Below are 22,930 nucleotides of genomic sequence, written 5' to 3'. Positions count from 1 at the left end.
AGGAATTTTGAAGACAAAAAGCGTTTTTTTAAAAAAAAAATTCAGGTAGCTTCCATAAATATACATAAGAGCTTTGAGAGGCATTTTAGCCACATTTAATCTAACAATGCTCCTTAAAAGACTATAAAGTCTTGCATTTTTCACTTCTCATCTAGTTTGGCCCTATTTAGGAGGACGTTGTTGGAATAATTACCCAATGTCAAGTGAACCCAACAAGGATTTGGATTTCTAATGCTTCACCACAAATGGAACACTCTGCATTTGGCAAGCTGTCCAGTTCTGTTTGTGCAAACTGCTTCCACATGGAAGCAGCCTCTATTAAGCAAGGGTCTAGAGAGAAGGAGGAACAAGAGTCTTCTTAGCATGGGAAGAAATAACATATAAGCAACGCCCGATGAAGGATGCCAAAGGAGAAACTGAAGAACTTCTGTGCAGGTCCCTGTCCATCTCCATGACTAGCACACCTTGAGCTCAAGCCTAAACAGAGACAAATTAGACCTTACAACTCCACTTTGGAAGAAAATTTAGCTGTTTAAAAATTGCTGCAAGGATGCAATCTTGAGCAGGCCCACAACCCATCAGCACTATGCAACCTCCCCCCTCCCCGCCTTTTCAAGTGCTAAAAGTTGTGGCCAAGGTGACATTTATTTTGGCTTTAAGACCATTGATTTTATAACTTTGTGAGCCATTTCAAATGCCAAGCAAGGCATCAATGTTCTAAACAAACAGCCAAGCCTATTGCAGGCAGGGGCACAGCAGGGCTGCGAGCTTTTTCTTTCCTTTCCTCAGATTAAAACACCCAAGCAAGAATATGGTCCATTCTGCGGGGATACTCTCCCTCCAAAGATCGAAACACGCAGCAACACTGTGGATATCCAGTTCACCACAGACCTGTCTGGAGTGCATGCAGGATGGAAAATCAGATACACAACTACAGGTGGGCTGTTTTGGATGTGCAGTGGGCAGTTTTGGAGCTCGGCAGTTTCTGAGGACAGGTTTCAGATTAGTTTTGCAGAAGCAGAATGAGGAAAGAATGACAAGGCGGTGGGATGGACACTTTAGGCTGCAGACGAGGTGAGGCATGTTGCTTTTGGATGCTCCATGTTAAAAAAAAATTTTTTTTAAAAGCCCCTGTGAGTCAAAAGCAAAAAAGGGAACAAAGCTCCAGAGGTATAAGATTCTGAGGTGGGTAGAGCCCTCTTCCCCCTTCAGCCAAGATGTGGTTGGTTTAAATAGTCCCTCACTGATTCGTATCAGATTTGCAGGAGTAGCTGCACCTTTATTGTCTCATTGCCCCAGAAGGATGTGTTGCTGCTTTGCCCTAAGATTGCTCCCGAAATGTGGTTTTAGGAGGAGGATCAGAAGTGTCTAGCGATATTCCTTTTCTGGAGACAAGTGTTGGGGTAGCAGTTTTCCAATCTACAGAGCCTTACATAAAGCAGCAGGCTTCATTCCAGTGCACAAGATCCACACGGCAGGATCTGAGTCCAGTGGCACCTTATAGACCAACAAGATCATCAGGGTGTAAGATTTCGAGAATCAGGACTCCCTTCTTCAGACTGTGTCAAATCCTGCCGTTCTACTGCAGACCAACATAGCTATCCACCTAAAAAGATCCACAGAGTCACATGTACAAGGAATGATAGGCGTCCAGGTGGGGGAACGGAAAGAGGTAAAGGAAGTTCAGAAGTGGGGATGGAAACTTGAAGACATTTGAGAAACATGGCTCTAAGGGAGTTACTAGCACCCTCCCCCAAGAACCGCTTCCAGGATTCTCCAGAGCAAGCCGTGACAACTGAACCAATCTGTGAATAGGATCATACATGCCACTAGCAGCCTGCCATGGTAAAGCTGCAGAACTATCATAATTCAATTTCCATGATCAGCAGGGCACAGGGAAAAGATAACCAGTGGCTTTTTGTGTGCTTAGAGTAACAAATGTTGACTTTCTGCAGCTTTGCCGTGCCCCATCCCCAAAGCGCCACCTCATGGACAGATCCATCCAATACAAGCAAAATATATCATGAAGGAGTTCTATCATCTCTCCTGCAGCGTTGGCTATGCGCTCTTGGAAGTAGGTAAATTTAAAGCACCCTGTTTATCTCATCGTCATTTCTCATATATATTTAAGTTTGTGAACTACTAAACGTGTGTCAAAGCAGACAATCTGGGAATTTCTTTCTCAGAACTCTGCTACCACCCATCACACATTAATCCATCCCACAGGCAAACTATTTCATACTTGAGTGGGGATGGGAGAAAGATCCATAGCAAGACCTGGAAATATTCAGAATTATATTTACATCACATTTGAAGAACATTTCAATACCTCTCAACATGTGGATATACAAGCTCTCCTTATGAGCAGCTAAATTTGAAACTGGGGGTGAGGGTGGGGCATTGTCCTTACCTATCTCCTTCCAATTCTCGTGTTATCAAAGCATTCTGTGGAAGGAAGTGTTAAGCATTCTGTCTGCACTCCTCCGACTTCCCTAACAGGATCTCATCTACTCTGCTTTACTATTCCTTTTGCCCTGAACTCCCTCTCACAACTCCTGGGTGACCCTGGTCCAGGCATTTCTCAGCCTCACAGGGTTGCTGTAAAGATAAAATGAGGGCGCGAGAACATTGCCTTGGTTCCTTGGAGAAAGGGTGGGAATACAAATGTATTAATTAAAAAAAAACATTCAACTATTTCCCCCAGTGTATTCTCCTGGATAAAAATACACCCTCACAACAGCTACGAACCCCATGTAGGCAAAAATGACAGACTGCCATGGATTGTGATTTCTACCTGGGAACTGCATCGGCAGAAAGGGATAACCCCAGCATTGCATCCCCAATACAAATTAGCCTCCCCTGCCCCAGTTGCTTTAATATGAAATGTCATCGAGCTGTCCATACATTCACCTTTTGCATCTTGCCTAGCTGCAATAAGGTGCAAAAGAAAACAGACATGGCGCATAACTGTAACTTGTTTGCTCGGTTGTGCTCGTTGTTTGTACGGAGCAGTGATCTCACTCAGTGACCTGGGAGCTGCCTGTGGCTCTTATCACCCACAAAGCACTTAAAGGGACTGGACCCACAAACCTGCAGGACTGTCTCCTGCTATGTTCCACCGCAACTGCTCCACTTACCTGATCAAAGCCTTCTGAAGGTACCACCCTGTGAACAGGCAAAATTGACCATCTGCCCTCGTATGGATAGTCTTTCGTATACGGATTGTCCTGCTGCCTTAAATAGATGTCTCCGTGCATCCCCTGCCGTTCTAGAGTCCCATCCCTCATTTATTTGTCTTACTAGGAATCTTTGGTGTTAGATTCAAATACTTTCAAGTCTTGTAATTGTGCACTGACTGAAAAGTTGATTGTACTTGTAACCCACCTTGAGTCCCAGTGAGAAAGACGGGCTATACATGAAGTTATTCTTCTTCTGAGGAACTTCGCCCAATGTGGCACCTGCCCACTGTTCTGAGGCAATCAAGCAAAGCCTTTACCCAATACAGTCTGGGGTTGGCAGATAGCTCACACTTTGAAACAGTTGCCACCAGAGGAACTGGAGGGCGGGTAAGTGCAGGCATCCTTGGACTCCAGGCTTTATGCCACGGAGGGAAAGGCCCAGCCTCTTCAACAAACCCACCTTTCTCCAAGGTCTCCATACACTCCTCCCAACACCTTGGCATAAGACCGCAAGCTGGCCACTTAAGAGTGCAACCAGCAACATGGTAGTGGATTTTATTCCTTCCTCCACAGCCAGCTTGCTCTCCTCCCAGCACTTGCTCCCCACCTGAGCTACTGTGCCTCATGCCAAGGAGAGGCAGAAAAAAGGATGTGCCTTTCCCCTTTCCCTCACTCTAAACAGACACGGACTGGCTAAGGCTCAACAGCAGAGGAGAGAGTCCAGCATGCTCATAAGTGCGCTGCCAATTAAGAGTTATAATTATGTATTTAATATTAATAGCCATACCGTACATGATTGCATGTGGTTTGGAGGGGTAATGCACAAACCATGCAGTAATGGTGTGGCTTTTCTGGTTCATGGTTAATGTAAATACGGATCTCTGGTACAGAGGCTGTTTTTCCAGCCCTTTACAGCTCCAGAAACAACTCTGCTGTCTCGCCTTACAATCATTGTTATTGATAACCAGGAGCAAATGCACATTTACAGGCTCTGCTAACCATTTTTTCCCGCCGGGGAACATCCATTTGGGCTGTCAGCCCCATGATTGTTTTCAAGGGGAAAAATGGATTTGTGTTTTCCTCTCCACCCCCTATGTCTTCCCCCCTACAGAATGAGCTGATAGTGAAATCCTTCACAGCGATATGTCAAAAGGACGGATCCTGGAACAAGCCAATGGCTCAGTGTACCAGTAAGTCAACCGATCGGGGCGGGGGAAATCTTTGGATTTGCAATTGTCAGTTGGATTACCAGTTTAATTATTTCCTGTAGGCATCTATATTGTTTGACGCAATGAAGCTTTCATTAAAAAAAAGGAAGTGTGGGAGGTAAATACATGTTTGAACTGAAGCAGAAATTGGCTTTAATTGGAATATTCTCAGTAGCAACGCAGACCACCAGGCTCCCTAGCACAGGCGTTACAACACTGTTAAAAACGCGCCACCTTCAGTGCCCTTATTAGCTGCACAGCAGTCAGAGATCCAACCTGTGCAGCTTTTTCTGGCATGGGAGCACCACTGAGAGGGAAGAGTCACTTCTCAGGTTTCCATTTGTCACATCTGGTGGAGGAGCAGGTGCCTGGATGGAAGGGGGGGAGATGACACCTCTAGAAGTGTAGGGAAAGCTGTGATGTGGCCCCTATGGGAAACCTGCCATGCTGTGCTGTCTGATGGCTGTGATCTCACTGTTCAAAAGAAAAAAAAATCTATTACTTATCATTAGGGATGAAGCATTTCTTGTATGCTGTCACAGTGAATCCTCTCGCTCTCAATTCCTATTCTCACCCCAGTCTCCCTCCTTGCCTGTTTGCTTGTTGCTCTCTTGATCTGTATTGACTGACACCCAGTTTTACATTCCGCTTGCAGTCCATTTCAACAGCCATGTCAATAGTTGACAAGCAATACACACCTGGCTAGTTTTCTGCACAGCTGAGAACACAAGCAGTTACACAGCCCACACACACACACGTTCTCTCTCACTCCTTCACAATCTAACCTTCTGCCAACACCAGCATCCCAAGACCACCATCCTCTAAAGAGCTTTTGTCAAAATTCCCAATTGCTCACACTCCTAGATCCCTACACTATACCAAGACCCACACACACAACAGTAAATATTCCATTTCCAACCAGCCTACAATGTAGTGAAGGCCACTAGCGAAGATAAAACGGGATTATACAAATACAGGGACATAAACTCTTTTGACAGCTGTTGGGCAGAGAGGCTAACTTAAATCACCATCTGAGGTGGGATACCTCTGAAAAGCAGTGGCTGGGGTGAAACAACAGAGGCAGGCTTGGGTTGCTTTGGCTTCTTGGAGCACCTGACTGGCCACCGTGAGGTAACAGGATATTAGACTGGATGGACGGTTGGCGTGATCCAGCAAGATTTTTCTTCAGTTGTAACGCTGATGAGCAGGCAGAGTTCTCACACCTGTTATCCCAGGGCATTCTATAACAGCATTGTGTATGTGGTGCTAATATTCTGCCTCTGATGCTGCAAAGAGCTATTGGGACATTAGGTGCAACTTCACTGGCATGCCAGCAAAATATTCTGCTTTAGCTCACAACAGAAGCTCAATGCCACGCAGATCGTGCTGTTGCCATTCCTCTACCATAGACATTTTTCTGCCAGAATTACCTACAAGTTTTGCAAGTTGCTAGGTCATGATTTCAAAAGGACATGCATGTTCATTGGATTTCCACAGCTGAAGTGTGCTGGCTCGACTTACACAGCCCCCAAAGTCCACATGCAAAGTACTGATGTACAGCCTGGACTGATATACCAACTGCCCACATGGCAGAGCGCACGCAGGGTTCAACCTGCACTGGGGGTAAAGAGGCGGATAGTGTGCATACCCCCGTGCTAAACACAGGTACATCTATCCCTGGCTACTACTTTTCATGTCCATTTGGTGCTGATCTCAGACTGACTTTCCACCTACAGAAGGCATGCATGCTTAAGCAAATACCCATGGCAAAGGGTACTGGTATGAGCATACATTATTATCAGCACCAAGCCAAGCCGCATTAATGTAGTGAGACACTTCGTGAACACTGGTGTACCTCTTCAAGATTTCTCTCGCCCACTCTTGCAGGTTTTTTTTTTAACTACTGCTCACTGTTTTTCAGTTGTTGACTGCGGGCCGCCAGAGGACATAGCCAATAGTACAGTTGTTTATGTCACAAAAGCCGATGTTACCACCTACCAAGCTGAGATTGAATATAACTGCGAGGGTCCTTTCTATGTTCTAAAAACAGGAACTTCTGGTAAGATTCTTTCAGGGATGATACAAGCTTACATGGAAGAAGCTTTGACTGATCTAAGTGTTACTTGCTTCCAATTAAATATGCACAGGATCCAATGGCAAGTTTATTGCATCATAACCATGTTTAGTTCCATCCTTTTGGTGAGAAGTGATGCTTTCTAAATATACAAGGGGCTAAAGGCTGCAATTTGGACACAAGCCCCCCCCCCAAATCTCATACAGTGACATCATAAAATGCTGGAATAATGAATATTTGGGCACAAAAAACTCCAATTCAAATCCATACACAACCATTAACTTCATTCTCTCTAAGCCTAAGATATTTAGAGTTTTAAGAAGGGTGGAAAGGGGTTAATGGCATGTATTCTGCTCTGAGCTCCTTGAAGAAAGGGTAGCATACTTAAATGATTGATTTAAACTGTTTGGAGGGAGCAAGGGGTCTCAAGGCATGGATCGAGAACAAAAAACACTGTTTTTATTATGAGGGAGATTCACGAGTTGTACCACTAAGATAGCAAGTGACAAGAAGATAGAGGGGGATCAGATCTCTCACTGATTTGTAGTAACCAGCCAGATTTTGGGGCACTGCCCTGCAACTACCAATAATGTTCACTGAACTTTTTCACAGGTCGCTACAGGTGTGCCCCTGACGGCTACTGGAGGAATTCCAATGGACTGCAAACACCACCTGTCTGCAAGCCAGGTAATGTACAAAATGGATGCAAAACAGGTAGGCCAGGTACCAGCAAGGTCAACTGATTTTCATTTACCTGTTACAAATGACTGGAAGACAGGTATTTTTCTTTAAAAGGAAGAATTTTGAATCCTGATGATAAATGCAAGGTTTAAAACATCCTAGGTTTATCTTCTGTACATTTTTCCATGTGACAGTCTTACATAGAATCAAAAAGCAAGGAAGTACGAGCCACTCCATTCTTCCTCTACAACTCAGGAAGCAATACTAGATCTCAGGGCTACTGGTGGCAGTAGTTTCATGAGAAACAAAAGACCTTTACACAATTTTAATTTATGGACTTCCTCACCACAGGATGCAATGGTAGCCACTAGTCTAGATGGTTTTGAAAGGGGTCAAGTAAATTCATGAATGAGAAACCTAGTTTGATAAACTTATCATTCCACGAATGTATCTAATAGCCATTGATAAAACCTACAGTACAATTCTAAGCAGTTACACCGTTCTAAGCCACTCTGGCTTCTAAGAAAATCACTGTCGTCAGATACAAAGTAAACTTTGGCTCACAAAAGCTTATACTGTGGAAAATTCTGCTGGGTCTCTTAGATGCTACTATACTTGAATTTTACCCACTCGACTTAAAAGGGTGTGACACTATTTAGGATTGCAGTAGTAGCCACTGATATACCTAAATGCAACTTCTATATTGTGCATGCTCCAAGTGCACACGCGCACATACCCTAGAATATTACTAAATGCTATTGGGATGGAGAGAGGGAGGGAGAGGGAGGGAGAGAGGGGGAGAGAGGGAGGGGGAGAGAGAGAGAGAGAGAGAGAGAGAGAGAGAGAGAGAGAGAGAAATCAGGCTATCATTCACTATCTTAAAATACTTTAGTGCTTTGTTTAGAAATACTACATTTATCGAAAGTGTAATATTACAATTCTTTCTTCAGTCTGTGGGATCCAAAATACAAAGCCCCTGAAACGCATATATGGTGGAAAGAGAGCAAAGCCTGGACAGTTCCCTTGGCAAGTTCTGATAATCGACAGACAAGGAACAACAGGGGGTGGCGCCCTCTTGTACGATAACTGGATTTTAACAGCAGCACATGTCATCGCTGATCAAGCAGACGTATCCTCTCTGATCCTGAAAATGGGTCTGGTGAACAAACGAGCCACTGATCACTATCAAGCTGAGGCAGAATCTGTTTTTGTTCACGAAGAATACAGGAACGACGGCATCAACTTTAACCACGATATTGCTTTGATTAAACTGAAGCACAAAGTTCCCATTAATGCAAACATCACTCCCATTTGCTTGCCAGGAAAAGAAGACCGATTCCATGTGAACACAAGCGATATTGGAGTAGTAGCTGGCTGGGGGAAAACAGAGAAGGAGAGGCCTTCCCTCTTCCTGCTATACACAGAGCTAGATGTTGTTGACTCAGAGAAGTGCAAAGCAGCATTCGCCAACAGGACTATAGAGGGAAAACCACTCGTATTAACAGAAAACATGCTTTGTGCTGGCTATGATCAAGGGGGAAGAGATTCATGCAGTGGAGACAGTGGTGGGCCATTAGCTTTCTTCGATACTCAGACCAGGAAGTGGTTTGTCGGTGGCATCGTCTCCTGGGGTTTGGAATGTGGTGTTGCACACCTATATGGTATATATACCAAAGTGACCAACTATATCCCATGGATTGAAAACATAATTGTACATAATCCTTGACTGTCGCTTGTAGGCTGCTCTATTTCAATAAAGAGAATTCAAGATCTTCCTCTTGATATTTAAATACATAAAGCTATTTGTCTCTGCAGCTCTAACGCCGCTATTCAAAGCACTTACTCTCTCCGAAGCCCAATGAAGTCAGTAGGCTTAGAAGGGTACAAACCTATTTAGGATGGCCTGTTAAGTGCATTTACTTGGAAGTAATCTATCTGCACAGAATTGTGATATGAAAAAGCATCTAATGCTTCTGAGAAGGCCACGGTTCAAGTAACAGAGCATCCGTGGTCCCAGGTTCAACCCATCTGCGGCTAAATGGATCAGAAAGCAGACAATATAAAAGACCTCTTCCTATGACACTAAAGAGCAGCTGCTAGTCAAAGTAACACCGACCTTAACAGACCAATGGTGTGACTCAGCATAAGACACATGTGAATTTGTCTAAAGCAGTGCAACCTATCCAACCACTTCATTCTCACACAATTTTTCTGCTTGTGTGAGACAGTAAAAGCAAGTGAGATTGGGCTGTGAAAACATCCTGACAGTTCCACGTTAAGACAAATCCTAGAAAGGTTTAACTAAATTCTGCAGAGACCAGGAAGCCCTGTGTGCACAAGTCACTGTAAGCTACTTCAGGTTTTAGTACGTTTCTATCCTGTCTCTCCTAAGAGACTGCAGCATTGAAGCATAAAGTTAGGCATCATTCCATGTGCTTCTCATATCCACCTGTCTTCTTTTTTTAAAAGAAAAATTAAATACAGCTGGTCTTCTAATTTTTTTCTCTGTTCCAGCAAAGAAATCAGCATGCTAAACATACACAAATCTACTGAGCTTCTAATTAAAGTATGCTTGATATTATTCCAGAAGTTGGAGTTGAACAAAGAATCTAATATCACCATAAAGACGAACCAAATCTTATTCCAGCATAAATTTTCATGGACTAGGGCCTACTTCTTCACATGCAATGAACTAGGATTACCTTATGCTTGACAGTGAATCACATTCCTTCCATAGTATATTTGAACTTTTATTTTTCATGGGGAGAGGGGAAGATATCCTAGACCAGATGATTCATGGAAGCGCTAAAGTGGTTTAGTCCCTAAAATCATTTGTAGATTCTTCCAAACAGATGAAAACGCTCCCAGACTCAAAGGGCATTATGTGATTAACCTAAGTGCCGTTAGTGAAACTGCCTTGCACAAATGCCTTCACTCTCTTTCCCAAACCATAGTTTTGTTAACATTTTTCTACAGCCAATTGTAAGAAGTAAAGTCTTAAACCTAAATCAGGTTTGTATTTTTATAAAATTCACACAAATGGCTACTGCAACTTATGCTAACTGACCCATCACTGTAGTAGCCGTGGATGCTCTCTACAAGCTTCGAATAAAAGATTCAGTGCTCTGTTCTGTTCTTACAAGCAGGCAGTACTGACAGCCAAAGAACACAGATGTATGCTGCTCAAGAGGAATAGGACAAGACCCCCCAGTGGTGCTGTTCAATCAGCTGCAACATTATATTTGCAACTGCTGAGACTGAAGTGTTCCAAGCTTCAATCACACCCACGCAAATTTAGCCTGCAAGAGGAAAATTGTCAACATTATATCTATTTGAATAGCACAGACTCAGTAATTAAGAGATGCTCAGCAGGTAACCAAAACACACAACTCATTCGCTCACATAGGGCCTTTGTTAAATTACTATACTGTTTATTACTAAATGAAGCTCATTAGCAAGATAATCCTTCTAGCAGTGTTAAACTGTGTTCCTGATTTTTCCACTTTAAATCACATTAGTGCAACAGATACAAGTCTACCGAAAGTCAAGGCAATCAAGACTCCAGACACTCAAGTTATGAGAACACCTTTTATTAACTCACTTTAAACACTAAAAAAAATTATTATCGACTACGAATAATGTTTGAAAACATTTCTAATACACGCAGGGATTTGAGGGAGGGAATATTAGAACCCTTTGTGCTCTAGCAGCATTAAAAATATCACAGTAGGTGTCCCGAGTTGGCTCTAAACTCAAAAGACAAGCTGAAACAAGTTACTGAAACCATGCTGGTGATGTATAAACTTACCCTCAAGATCCTTCCCGAGATGACAGAGTTTAGCCTTTGGAGCTCCGAGAATACCATTTTAAGTGTTACTCAGCAGCAGTAGCTGGTATTAGTGCAAATGCTAAAATGCAAAATTCAGATGGTACAGAGTTTGGCAATGGATCTGATTTAGGTGCAGAAAAAATTAAGCATCTTATGAAAGAATATTTCTTCTTGGAATAGTCACCAATGGTTTTACAGTGAGAAGTACTGCAGTTGGCTTTAGCATTAAACAGCATAGCTAGTCAAAGCACCCATTAACAATTTAAGAGTCTATAAGTACTAATATTTCTTTAAGAACAACAGGATTCAGGCTTTTAGCTCAAGATCCAAGAAAAAAAGAGGGAAACTAGCTTTCCAGCACACACAGAAAATTTGCAATGAAACCAGAAACAGTTTCAGGTGGTAGATTTTTTTCTTTCCACAATCTGCCCAGAGGAAGTTGTAGATTTGCATCAGATATAATAATGGGATCACCAAGATGCTGTAACTTATTCAACAATTCTTTAGGACTGCCAAGATCATAATCCTGCCAATTCTCTTCCTTCAGACAGTCACACCTTTCTTTCTTCAAACTAGTCACAACTGCTCTGCCAACTGGCATTCTTTAGGGTGCTAATATTTGAGCAAGCTGTTCTCCTCCATACTCATGCCAACAAAGTGCGATTAACACTGTACCACCTACTCAGCCATCTAAGCAGAATGCACTGGAGAGCAGCAATACTATTTACATTTAAATGCAATTTTGGCTCTCGCCTCCAACGTGAGAGAGAAATCACTCACCAGGGGAGGGGTATCTCATTTGGTTGAACTAGATTTCAGATATGTATTATTATTAAATACTACAAAGACGGAACTGGACTAGCATTACTAGTTATTAATTACATTAGTAAAAGAAAAACACAAATTACAGCTAGCCCAACTTAAATTCATTGCTATGAACTCACTCGGGGGGGTGCTGTCAAACACACACACATATTACTTAAATCAGTTTTATTTAAGAATTTCCTACATTGACAAATCTTATAAAAAGCATCCAAACATAGAACTGCAGCAAACAGCATTCATATGGATATCTTACAGGCAGAGAAAACTTCCACCCGAGGGAACCTCCAAGCTTGGGACTGAGCTTTGCTATTAAAAAAAAAAAAAAATTCTGCAAAACACACCCCAAGCTGGGTGTTCCCATCCGAAGCCCACCTTCAATTCACATTACCACACTTACAGAATCATTAACAGAAAGGAACACACACCATACAGCATTCACAGCAGAGTTGACAACGGAGGAAAAAAATACAGATATTCATTTCACTTAACACATTCAAATAATTGGTTCACTAGGTAAAAAGCCCCCCATTTAAGTTCTTCCAGATCGGGATGTCCTTTGAATGCAAGAAAAAAAACACTCGTACGTCCGCTCCCAATGCTCTCTGCACACTCTCTCACCAAAGCCACAGGATCGAGGGACATCGCGCCAAGGAAAATTTTGGGTTTTTTTAAAATCCCATTAAGCACCACCAGGTCTCTCTCTGCATGCGCCTCCTCCTTTTTCTCGCACATACCAAGCCCTCACATGCCTCGGCACCACCAATCCAATACCACACAAGGTTTTCAAAAGTTCAAACAAGCCTTCTGGTTCCATCTCACAGCCTTGCGTTCATAGCGTTGAATACGACTCCATGAAATAAAAGAGTAGCGGATAAAAATGGAACACCCACCGTCTTAAGACGAAGCATGTGCAGTGTGATGAAGAAGTCTTAGATGAGAAAGCATGGAGACAGAAGTATTCCTGACTTTTTTTTACTGCACTGCTTTCAATGAAGTGCTTCTTCCATAGACATTTGAAATGAGATGAACTGCAAGGATTAAATGAGGTCTTCATACCGTACTTTAGTATGAGGAGGGGAGACAGTGTTAAAAGGAAAAAAAGCCGACACCAACATTGCATTCTCCACACAGGACATTTGGGGGGAGGGGGAGGGAGAGAAAGAGAGAGAGAAATTCTTATGGCGGGGGATCAAATTAAATTTTAAAAGAAAAAAAACTAACAAGGAAAGGATGCAGTTTCTGAAAAAATGGCTTCCATTTTTGAAACATGCAAAGATCTCAGCTGACTAGGAAATGAGGAATCAATTTTTTTTATGAATTCCTATCAAATTGCAGTGCGTTCGTTTACCCATCAGGCAAACAGCAGTTCACTTTCAATCACTCAATATCCCATCTCATGTATTCCAACTCATTGTAACAAAACCTATAAAACTCCATTTAACTTTTTTTTCTTTTTTTCCCCTCCCCCCCTTACAAAAGAAAATGTGTCAAAAATACTGTTGAAATATACTACACGCTGAACAAACTGATTTGGAAATTTTTGTTCTTTTAGTATATGCATCTTATAATATACTTACCAGAAGCTCTAGAAAAAAAAATCTGATTTCCCACCACAGAGTCAGTACTGGATAGCCTACATTCCCCAGCCAGATGACTTGGAATCCATGCTTGAGCCAAAACCTCCATTAAAGCCACTGCTAGAGCCTGCGTTTGAAGAGCCCCACCCGATTGCCGCACCAGAGTTCGAGCCTCCATAGGAATTGCTCCCTGAACTGAAGCCCTGGTTCTGCTCCCTCTGCATGTTGCCTTGTGGCTGGTTGTTCCCAGATGGCCCAGACTGGTTCTGCTGGCTAGCTAGCATGCCCATCATCCCCCAACTGCTCTGGAGCGCTGCCTGAGCTGCTGCCATCATTGCCGGGTTGATGCTAAAGGCTCCAAAGTTCATCCCGCCCCCCATGTTACTGCCCTGGTTGTTTCCCAACCCTCCACCTCCACCTCCTCCCCCCCGGTTAGGAAATCCACCCTGATTCCCAAAGCCTCCTGGATTACCACCAAATCTTCCACCTCTTTCTAGTTGTCTACTGCTATTATGCTTAGGTTCAGCATTGGATATATGGACGCTGATTCCTTTTATGATCAAGTCCTCGCCACAAAGGGACTGGGCAACCTATAAGAAATAAGGTAGGCAGATGAGTACCTTTAAACAGCACAAAAAAGCAAGCAACTTTAGAAACAGAAGCCATAACCATCAGGTCAAAATGGCTTGAACAGTAGCACCTCCTGAGTATTACTGTTACCCTCCTTGCAAAAGGAAATTCAGTTCCTAAATATCACTATAGAATAACATGCATGTTAAGTGTATTGTGCCTCTAAGAGTTACTGATTCATATAAACAGCAGTTAAGTGTTTTCAAAGCACAGCTCATATACACACACAAACAAGCTTCACTTAAGACTTCTAGATTAGAAAGTACTCTATTATTCTTACCAGTCAATGTTTTATACAACTTGGTGCTCTGTTCATTACTGCCTCATACAGATTTGTAAATAACCTGGCCACCCACGACAAGTGAACTTTCAGGCAATCAGGCAGGGAAATTTTTCTGGCCTAGGAGAGCTGGGAATTTGTCCACCCCCTCCAGTCAATGTGCTACAGGAGACCAACAAAGGCATGAGGGCACTTTTTGGATTAATAATTTTTCTGTACTAGCTTGCAAGGCTGGCCTTGCATCTGGTTTTGTTTCCATGGTGGCAGTGAGATGCAATTAAGGCCTGCCACACGCGAGAGGCATTTGCCACGTTAGGAAAGCAATCAGCAAACTACGGGGGGGGGGGGGTGAGGTACTCTGGAGAGTAGCTTTTTTGGATCAAAACCTGGTCTAAAGTGAAAGTGCTCCTGTACCTGAAAGGAGTGGTATAAATAGATCTATAATTGTCTATTATCTGTCAGGACAGTTGTACATACATTTTACATACAATCAAAGGAAAACAGAAACTTAACAAAAACATTTAAGACCAGGTTGCCCTGTGCTTCAGGGAATAACTAAGCGGCTTTGGATACCTGATCATCAGCAAACGTAACAAAGGCAAAAGCTCTGAACGGTTTGGGGATGAAGACATCAACCACTTCTCCGTATTGTGAAAAAAACTGACGAAGCTCATCTGCAGTCATGTCTTCGGTACAACGCCCAACAAACACCTTCCTGCTACGCAAAGGTTCGTCTGGACTTTGCTGGTGTCAATGCAGAACAAGAAACTCCCATTAATACAAAAATCTATTTTGTCTGGCTACTGTAATAACCAGGTGCTTGTGCATACCCACGCAAGAAAATATAGATTTCTCAAATGAGCAGCTGAATGTTAATTCATTGCAGATTCTGGAATGGTGCCTTCTAACACTTAAAGGTATGCTGCATCATGAGATCAGAAACAGTACAACTGTGGGCTACCTGGACTGCAGGGCTTACCAAAGAACGGAAGCACTTCTTCTGGGACGTTACTTGCACAGGATCAACATTTGGAAGAGAACTTGTACTGAACTTATATTGCTTCCCTTCTGTACTTTAATTATACATTTTGAGAAAGGGAAGAAGGTGCAATAGCAATGCCATTTTTAAATGTTTCACTCTTATTTCTAAATAATTTAGAACTACGTATAAATACTGGCATAGTACTCATAATTTCAGTCAAAGCACACATCCTTGAAAGTTCTACTTGGAGCCTTCTAAATGGCCAGGACCAAAGAGCTACTTTAGGCATGGCTAACAAGATACGCTTTTTTTTTTTTTTTGCAGTAGCCTCTCATGGTGCATAACAATCTGCTTTTGAAACTCCCCTCCCTTCATTTTGGCTGGTCATATGGTATGGGAAGCTGCTGCTGGACACTCAAAAATCCCCACTTTCATGTTCAAAACTGTAGAAAGAGTTTCTCATTCTTGGTAATCAATTAACAAAAGAAGCTTCTAACATGTCACCCAAAGTACCTTAGAGTTTGGAAGCTTGCAGTCACACCATCTTCCATCTATCATGTGTCGCTGAGACATGACTTTCACCTGGGTCTCATAGTCAGTAAATCGTACAAACCCAAACCCCTTTGAATGGCCAGTTTTGATGTCCTTCTTAACCTGGGAATAAGAGAAGAGGTTTGACTGCTAGAACTGTAATGAAAGTAAAAAATTGCATTCAATGCCACACTATTTCTTGCAAAGATGAAAACGGTACAAAGGTTTTGTTCGATGTTCGGACAATACTTCCATGACTCAATCTGACCTACCTTACCTATACCAATATGCTTCTCTGAACACCCAAAAAATAACCAGCCAGGATGTGACAATTTTCATCAGTTCAAGTAAATCAGAAAAGTTAAAATTTAGTACAGACAAGCCAGTGGCCAACAAAGAACTATGGGAAGGGGAACCCAATGGAGAAATTCACAGTGTACTTAGTACAGATTACTCCAAGATAGATAAGCAACTTCCTGCGTATCTAGTCCTGATTCTTAGCAGTCCAGCTCTCTACCCTGAATTAAAGTGATTCAATACTGGGGGGAGGGGTCTTTCTTTCCATACTGCATGGAGAATCACAGGACCTCAATAGCCCATTATCTAAGCATCCAGATTTGTCCATCTTGGCTATGAATCAATGCTCTGAGATCCCCCTCCCTTTTATGTTTAGTGCTTTTTTCATTTACTATTTATCTGCATACCTGGGGAGTATTCCAAGTATATAGAAGACTGCTTATCTTGTCTGAAGGTAGCTTTCGCTGCCCTGATAAGCACACAGCCATCAAGTTTACCATTAGGAGTGACATCAGATAAAACAGGCAACACCTATGATGTTGCCAAGTAACTTTCAGACCTGCGTACAAAGGCAAAACGGACTCCACCAGAACTCCTCAAGACTCAGCTAACACTGAAAAAACCTGAACTACAACCAAATGAGCCAAAACTAAATTCAACTGACCAAAATCTAATACCAACACATGCTTACTTCCTTGAAAATAAAGGCCATCAAAATCAGTGGGACTTCCTTTCTCAATAAAAAAAGGGTCTAGGATAAGACTGTAAAGCTATGATTTGGTTTAAGCATAGCATGCAACAGTTTAAAAGGATATGAAAGTCACTGGGAGAGACCTGCAAGGGACAACACACAGTAGGAACCAGGAAGAGTAGCTGTCATGGGATAGATAGCAAGAAGAGTAAAGTTTGCTAAGCATGTATTTTTGCAACTATATTTTAGCATTGCTAAAGCAGGGTATTAAATGCTCAGACTCCTCTGCTTATGAAAGTTCAGTCCTCAGCCACAGGAAAATCCCACAGACTTCTCGTAGAAAGGAACGCCAAATACCTGCACCATGAGAACCTCTCCAAATGTGCTGAAATATTCCTTTAGATCTTGTTCAGTTGTTTTCCACGGGAGCCCCAAAACAATGAGATCAGAGGTTTTCTGCACTGCTCGCTTCACTTTCACAGCTGATGAGGCATCTGTCTCATCCATTTTCCGCTTATTGTCTGAAAGAGAGAAATGTCTATCACCAAACAGAGCACTTACAAAAACAAACGAACAGTTCAATCCTAAGAAGAGTTACTCTAGTCTAAGCTCATTGATAAAGCAAAAGCTTAATAGGAGACAACTTATTCTGCTATGTGCAGCTAAATCCTAAGCATGTTTATTCAGAAGTAAGCCCTGCTCTGTTCAGTGGGACTTACTCCAAAGTAAATATACACAGAATTGTACTCTTGATATTTATTAGGAGTTGAAGACATTCACTGCTAACACTTGCATTATTTTTGGAAATTATCTGAATCTCAGCAATTTAAAAAAAGCATTAACATCCAAATAGATTTCTAGGTCCAAACTACAAACCATAATAATTATTTTATTTCTTTAATTTAAAATGATGTTTAACACACACACCTTTGGGATAATTAACAACATAAACCAGATTTCCCCAGCCATTATCTGGCGCATGCAGAATTCCTTCCACTAATCGGACTCCTCTCATACACTGAGACACAGGGTTTCTGTAGCGCAGACCACATGCCCCTGGGAACTGAGCAGTGACTGTAGATAGCAACACAGTCCCGTCATCCTCTGAGGGGATCTCAATTGGTTCTTCATTCTCATCCTCGGTAACCCGGATGTACTCCGACATGTCTGCCGTGATGTTACTAATGGAATAAAAATATTAAAGGAAAAATGTGAGCAATATTTTTTTAAAAAACAGATTTAGATTGGAGCAGTATCTAGTCTCTCTCCACATGCCCTGCAGTTATTTTACAGAAACTACTAAAGGTCTTGAAATGAAAGGGTTGCTTTCACTTTTCTCTATTAAAGTAAATACCATGGCTGATACTTTATTGACTGCTACATATAGCCCTTAGCGCACAGGCCAGCAGAAACCCAAAAGGGCATGAAGGCAAAAGCCTGATATTTTATTTGTTCTCAGCATTTGGTATTCAGAAGACTGGGAAGTATTAATTATCTATTCATCATTTCTCTAGTCCTTTTTTAAAAAGCCATTAGGTTACTGACTATTATCACAGGATGTAGCACTAAATTTCTTAAAATAATGAGTCGCATGTCCAATCCAGTTTACCCATACAGTAGATGGCTGTACAATATTTCTTTTGAGCAGGGCAAAACAGAAGTTTCTCTTCTGAACACTGATAAGAATACTGCCTCAAGATATGGAGATTGCTTTTAACTGTCACAGTTAACTGCCTGAACCTAACTCCTACTAAAGAGCAGGCAGCGGTTTGTTGAGAAAAGGAGCACTGCTCAAAAATAGTTTTTTAAAAAAACTATTAATGCTCATGTTCCTGGGCTGTATCTTAGCATTCTATACCAATGCTGGACTCTGGAGGGTTCATGGCTTTAGTTAAACTCAGCTATAATTAAAACACAACACAGCCATACCCTCGTATTTGTTCCATCTGAAAAGCAGGTACACTGCTTCTGAACATCAACATAAGAGTTCAGCTGAATCAGACTAAAAGGTCCAATATATGGTTTCTCACAAAAATCTCCAAAGAATGCAATATGTCCTCCCACTTAACCCTAAGCCCCTCCTGTATTTAGAAGTAGACTACTGCTACAACTGGAATTCCTTTAGCACAGTGAAGAGGTCTAAAGCCATCCAAGTCAGTGGCAACAATTTCCATAAACTGTAAGCTCTATGTTTACTATTCATTATGCGGAGGGTCAACTTAGCTGTGAGAAGATGATGCCTGCTGGAGAACAAAGGCAGGTCCACCACTCTGTCTCTAACACTGGCTAATCATCTTAATTTTATTACTTTTAATCCCACTGTTCTTCAAAGGAACTCAGATGGCAGACACTGTTCTTTCCCAATTCTATCCTCAGCACAATCCTGTGAGACAGGTTTAAGCACAGTGACTGGAAACTTACAAGCAGGATATGAAGGAAACAGCTCTTTTCCCCCTTGTTTTTCCCCCCAGCATATGACATTCACGCATATTCAGTTTCTTCAGACAGTGAAGGTTCCATTCTCTCGTCATAGCAAGGATCAGCTGATAACTACAAACAAGACTGGCCTTGTTATTTCAGAACCAAAAGATCCATCTTGTCCAACAAGCAGTTTCCAAGAATGGCCAGTCTGATGCTTCTAGGAAGGCAACAGCCTTCTTCTAATTTGTTTCCAGGATCTAGTATTTAGAAGGTAGACTGCCTGAACATGGAGGCTCCAGTAAACCAACATAGCTAATAAATATCTAATACAGGGTTCCCTAACATGGCACCCGTGGGCAACATGGTGCCTGCTAGTACTTCCCCTGGTGCCCACTGAGTTTTTCAGAAAGTGGGCAGGGACACTGTAACGCAGAGCTTGTTATTGGGAAAGGGCTCTTCCATGGCTGCAATAGCACCTGCAGCCACTAGACAATCATGAGGACTGGAAAGCCCCTTGCTTGTAGTTCCAATCCCCCTTCAGGCTTTCCTTTCTTTCTAGATCAAATGTCTAGCCTCCTTTGGGGAACACTGCCCAAGCAGATGCACCTGGGAACCACACAAAGACAGTGTTAGTCTACTGTATATGCTATCCAGAGAAGAACTGCATCTGAACATAAAGGTTCTGTCCACCTATACAAAGTCCTTTGCCAAAGAAGGGCCAGCATGGTACAGTACTTACAGCAACTACAGTGCAGGACCAAGACACCCAGGTTCAAATCCCCATCTAGCTATGAAATGCACTAGATGTTCTTGAGCCAACTATTTTCAGTGTCACCCTATCTTGCATCACAGGGTTGTTGTGGAGATAACATTTACGGAGGGGAGGGCTATGTATGCTGCAAGAACAGTGGTGGTGGGGGGGAATGTAATAAATTAATACTAGCAATTAAGAGTGAACAGAACTACAGAGAGCTAGATTCAAATCTCCACTCACCCATAGAGCTCAGCAGGGTAACTATCACAATCTAACTCATGAAACGTCATGCACTGGAAATCTACTTGGTCTTTAAGGTGCTACTGGACCTGAATCTCACTCTTCTACTTCAGACCAACACAGCTATCCACCTGACACTATTACCCCACAATGTTACTGAATAAGCTAAGAAGAAAAAACCCTCCAAAACATGACCACATGAGAACTGAGAATGCCCACTGCCCTCCTGGAGATGCAGAATAAACCAGCATAGTATAGGGGTTAGAGTGTCAGATTAGAATTTGGGAGCCCCAGGTTCAAATCACCACTTTGCCATGGAAGCTTGCTGGGTGACCTCAGGCCAGTCCACAGACTCACAGCCTAACCCACCTCACAAGGTCATTGTGAGGATAAATGGAGGAAGCAAAAACTGTAAGTAAAGCAAATGAACAAGGCAACAAATAATACAACTGATGTGCTCATCACAGTAACTGCAGCCCAATCACATTTGGCACCATTCAGAAAGGAAGAGTTGGGCCTAGTGTACAGTAAAGGGGACTGTGCACTATGGGCAATTCCTACTAGCCATGGTGGCTGAAGGGAATCTCCACATTCAGAGACAGTCAACTTCTGAACACCAGTGCCAGGAGGTTAACATCAGGGGAAGGTCTCGGCCTCTATGCCCTGTTGTCAGCCCTCCAGCGTAACTGGTTGACCACTTTAAGAGACAGGATGCTGGACGAGATGGGCCTTTTGCCCTTTAATTTGGCACACTAACTTAAGACTGACAGTGCAATCTTAGAAGTTACTCCAGTCTCAGGCCACTGATTTCTATGGGCTTAGACTGGAGTAACTCTTCCTAGGATTGCACTGAAAATATGATCCTTGGCAGGCTGCGCAACTTATTTCGAAAGAGGGATAAGGACAAATAGGAAACATCCTGCTTTCAACAGCAGCTGCTCCGAGCTGCTTCCAGGACACTCCCCCCCCCCATCCCCAAGCAGGAGCACCAGTAGCTGTTCTCGGGGTTTTTAATTTTATTTGCAGTCCACCTTTTTCACTGAGACCCAAGGCAGATTACACAGCCCCAGTGAAATATAATATAAGCAATAGCTAAGTCATTCACTGAGGAAAAATACACTAGCTATCAACAGGACAGTCAGTGAGCAGATACAGTAGCATAAAAGAGGGACTACAGACTGTATTTCTATGTACTGTCTGTCACTATAAGTATGATCCTACTGGACAGTTTATACGTTGTTTAATGTCAGTCTTACAACTGCTTATGGTCTATTTAGTTTTTCTTCAACTCTGTATTAGATTCCTGCTAGTTAAACAGTGCAATCCTATGGTGAGTTACTCCAGTCTAAGCCCATTGAAGTCAGTGAGCTTAGACTGGAGTAACTCTTCATAGGATTGCACTGTAAATCTTTGCAAATTTGCAATTATGTACCCTATTACATTGTTTTTTAAAAGGCTTTGAAATTGACTGTACTGACTCACACTGTGTCATCCGCCTTGAGTCTCAGTGAAAAAGGGAGACAACAAATAGCATATATAAAACATTTGAAATAAACAAATTAACTCACTTACTTTGTATGCTTCATTACAAATGCCAGTGCAACAGATGTATTTCACTTCTTTGCAGATTTACATCCTAACCTAAGCCCTCACCATTCACAACTAATTAAAATATTTAATGTACTCCAGAAAGTGTACACCCATACCTTAAAAAAATAAACTTATCTAATTAATGTATATCCCACTACAGCAGCAATAATATTAGATTATTAAAAGTTATTTATTTACGTTATAGCCCGCCTTTCCCACTGAGACTCAAGGCAAATTATACAACTATAGACTTCTATATACTATCTGCTGCTGTATGATCCCAATATGCAGTTTATATGTTGTTTAATATGTCAGCCTTAGACTAGCTTATGCTCTGTTTAGCATTTCTTAAATGCTGTTACTGGATTCCTGATAGTTTAAAACTTTGCAAATTTGCATATACATACCCTATTACATTACTAATTGAAATGTATCTGAAATTGACTGAACTGACATACACTTTCCAGTCATCCGCCCTGAGCCTCAACAAGAAAAACAGACCATAAATAATGTAAATCAAATAAAAATAATGGGCTAGGAAATTCCTGGAAATTTGGGGGTGGGGTTTGGAGAGGGGCCTTGTGAGGTACACAGTCCAACCCTATGTAGATTTACGCCAGTCTAAGCCCACTGAAATCAATGGGCTTAGACTGGTTTAACTTTGCATAGGATTGCACTCATAACGGCACAGCATCCATCCGCCTGCCATTTTCTCCAGGAGAGCTGATCTCTGCGGCCTGGAGATCAGCAGTGATTCCGGGAGATCTCCAGACCTCCCCTGGAGGCTGGCAACCCTAGCTCCATTCCTAATCTAGTCAGAATCGTCTCCGGAGCCCGGGCCAAAAAATCATCTCGGCCCAGCTTCCTCCTGGGACCCCGCCTCTTTCGAAAAGAGCCTGAGGTGGCGTTCAAATTTCCCTCTCGGCCCCTTCGCCGCGCACTAGGCCTCGCTCTGCCTTTCCTCTCAGGGTATACCCGCACCGCTCGGCACGACTCAGCCACCGTTATCGCCCGCTCCTCCCGCTTACCGATGGCGGAAAGCCCTCGAGGGCGTCGATGAAAAGCGGCTGCGGCGCCCCACAAAGGCTCAGGAGAAGCTCCTCCGCAAGGCCTCCGCTCTCCTCCCGCGCCGACAAAATGG

At 42.5% G+C, this 22,930-nt stretch overlaps 2 protein-coding genes across 7 annotated transcripts in view; one reads left to right on the top strand and one right to left on the bottom strand.

Annotated features, from left to right (window-relative positions):
* MASP2 (MBL associated serine protease 2) overlaps positions 1-8,914 on the top strand; it is a 20,651-nt gene extending 11,737 nt beyond the window's left edge. The window contains exons 6-11 of the mRNA XM_055001336.1: positions 790-937; positions 1,956-2,074; positions 4,291-4,369; positions 6,309-6,446; positions 7,074-7,148; positions 8,093-8,914. Of these exons, the coding sequence (XP_054857311.1) occupies positions 790-937; positions 1,956-2,074; positions 4,291-4,369; positions 6,309-6,446; positions 7,074-7,148; positions 8,093-8,868 (1,335 nt within the window). The 3' untranslated portion in view covers positions 8,869-8,914. The remainder of the gene's footprint in view (positions 1-789; positions 938-1,955; positions 2,075-4,290; positions 4,370-6,308; positions 6,447-7,073; positions 7,149-8,092) is intronic.
* Positions 4,517-22,930, bottom strand: TARDBP (TAR DNA binding protein). Of its 6 annotated transcripts, none has more exons than XM_055001339.1 (7): positions 22,818-22,930; positions 17,712-17,965; positions 17,142-17,305; positions 15,779-15,919; positions 14,857-15,027; positions 13,846-13,963; positions 4,517-4,861 (listed from the first exon to the last, which is right to left on the bottom strand). In XM_055001339.1, exons 2-7 carry the CDS (start codon positions 17,947-17,949, stop codon positions 4,731-4,733), a joined length of 963 nt encoding a protein of 320 aa, XP_054857314.1. In that variant the 5' UTR covers positions 17,950-17,965; positions 22,818-22,930; the 3' UTR covers positions 4,517-4,730. The 6 variants fall into 6 exon arrangements, 4 of the variants coding, with proteins under 4 accessions (XP_054857314.1, XP_054857315.1, XP_054857317.1 ...); XR_008598406.1 differs by having other exon boundaries at positions 4,794-4,861; positions 12,687-13,963; XR_008598405.1 differs by lacking the exon at positions 4,517-4,861 and adding an exon at positions 10,709-11,050 and having other exon boundaries at positions 12,687-13,963.

Source organism: Eublepharis macularius, chromosome 17, assembly GCF_028583425.1.
Source record: "Eublepharis macularius isolate TG4126 chromosome 17, MPM_Emac_v1.0, whole genome shotgun sequence".
Classification (NCBI taxonomy): Eukaryota; Metazoa; Chordata; class Lepidosauria; order Squamata; family Eublepharidae; genus Eublepharis; species Eublepharis macularius.
This window is presented reverse-complemented; position numbering and strand designations above follow the sequence as displayed.

Coding starts and splice junctions, on each gene's coding strand:
- TARDBP (XM_055001338.1), bottom strand. CDS start 17,949: ATGTCGGAGTACATCCGGGTTACCGAGGATGAGAATGAAGAACCAATT. Junction 17,306..17,711: donor TGTTGTTAATTATCCCAAAG/GTGTGTGTGTTA, acceptor TCTCTCTTTCAG/ACAATAAGCGGAAAATGGAT. Junction 13,964..14,856: donor TTACGTTTGCTGATGATCAG/GTATCCAAAGCC, acceptor TATTTCTTATAG/GTTGCCCAGTCCCTTTGTGG.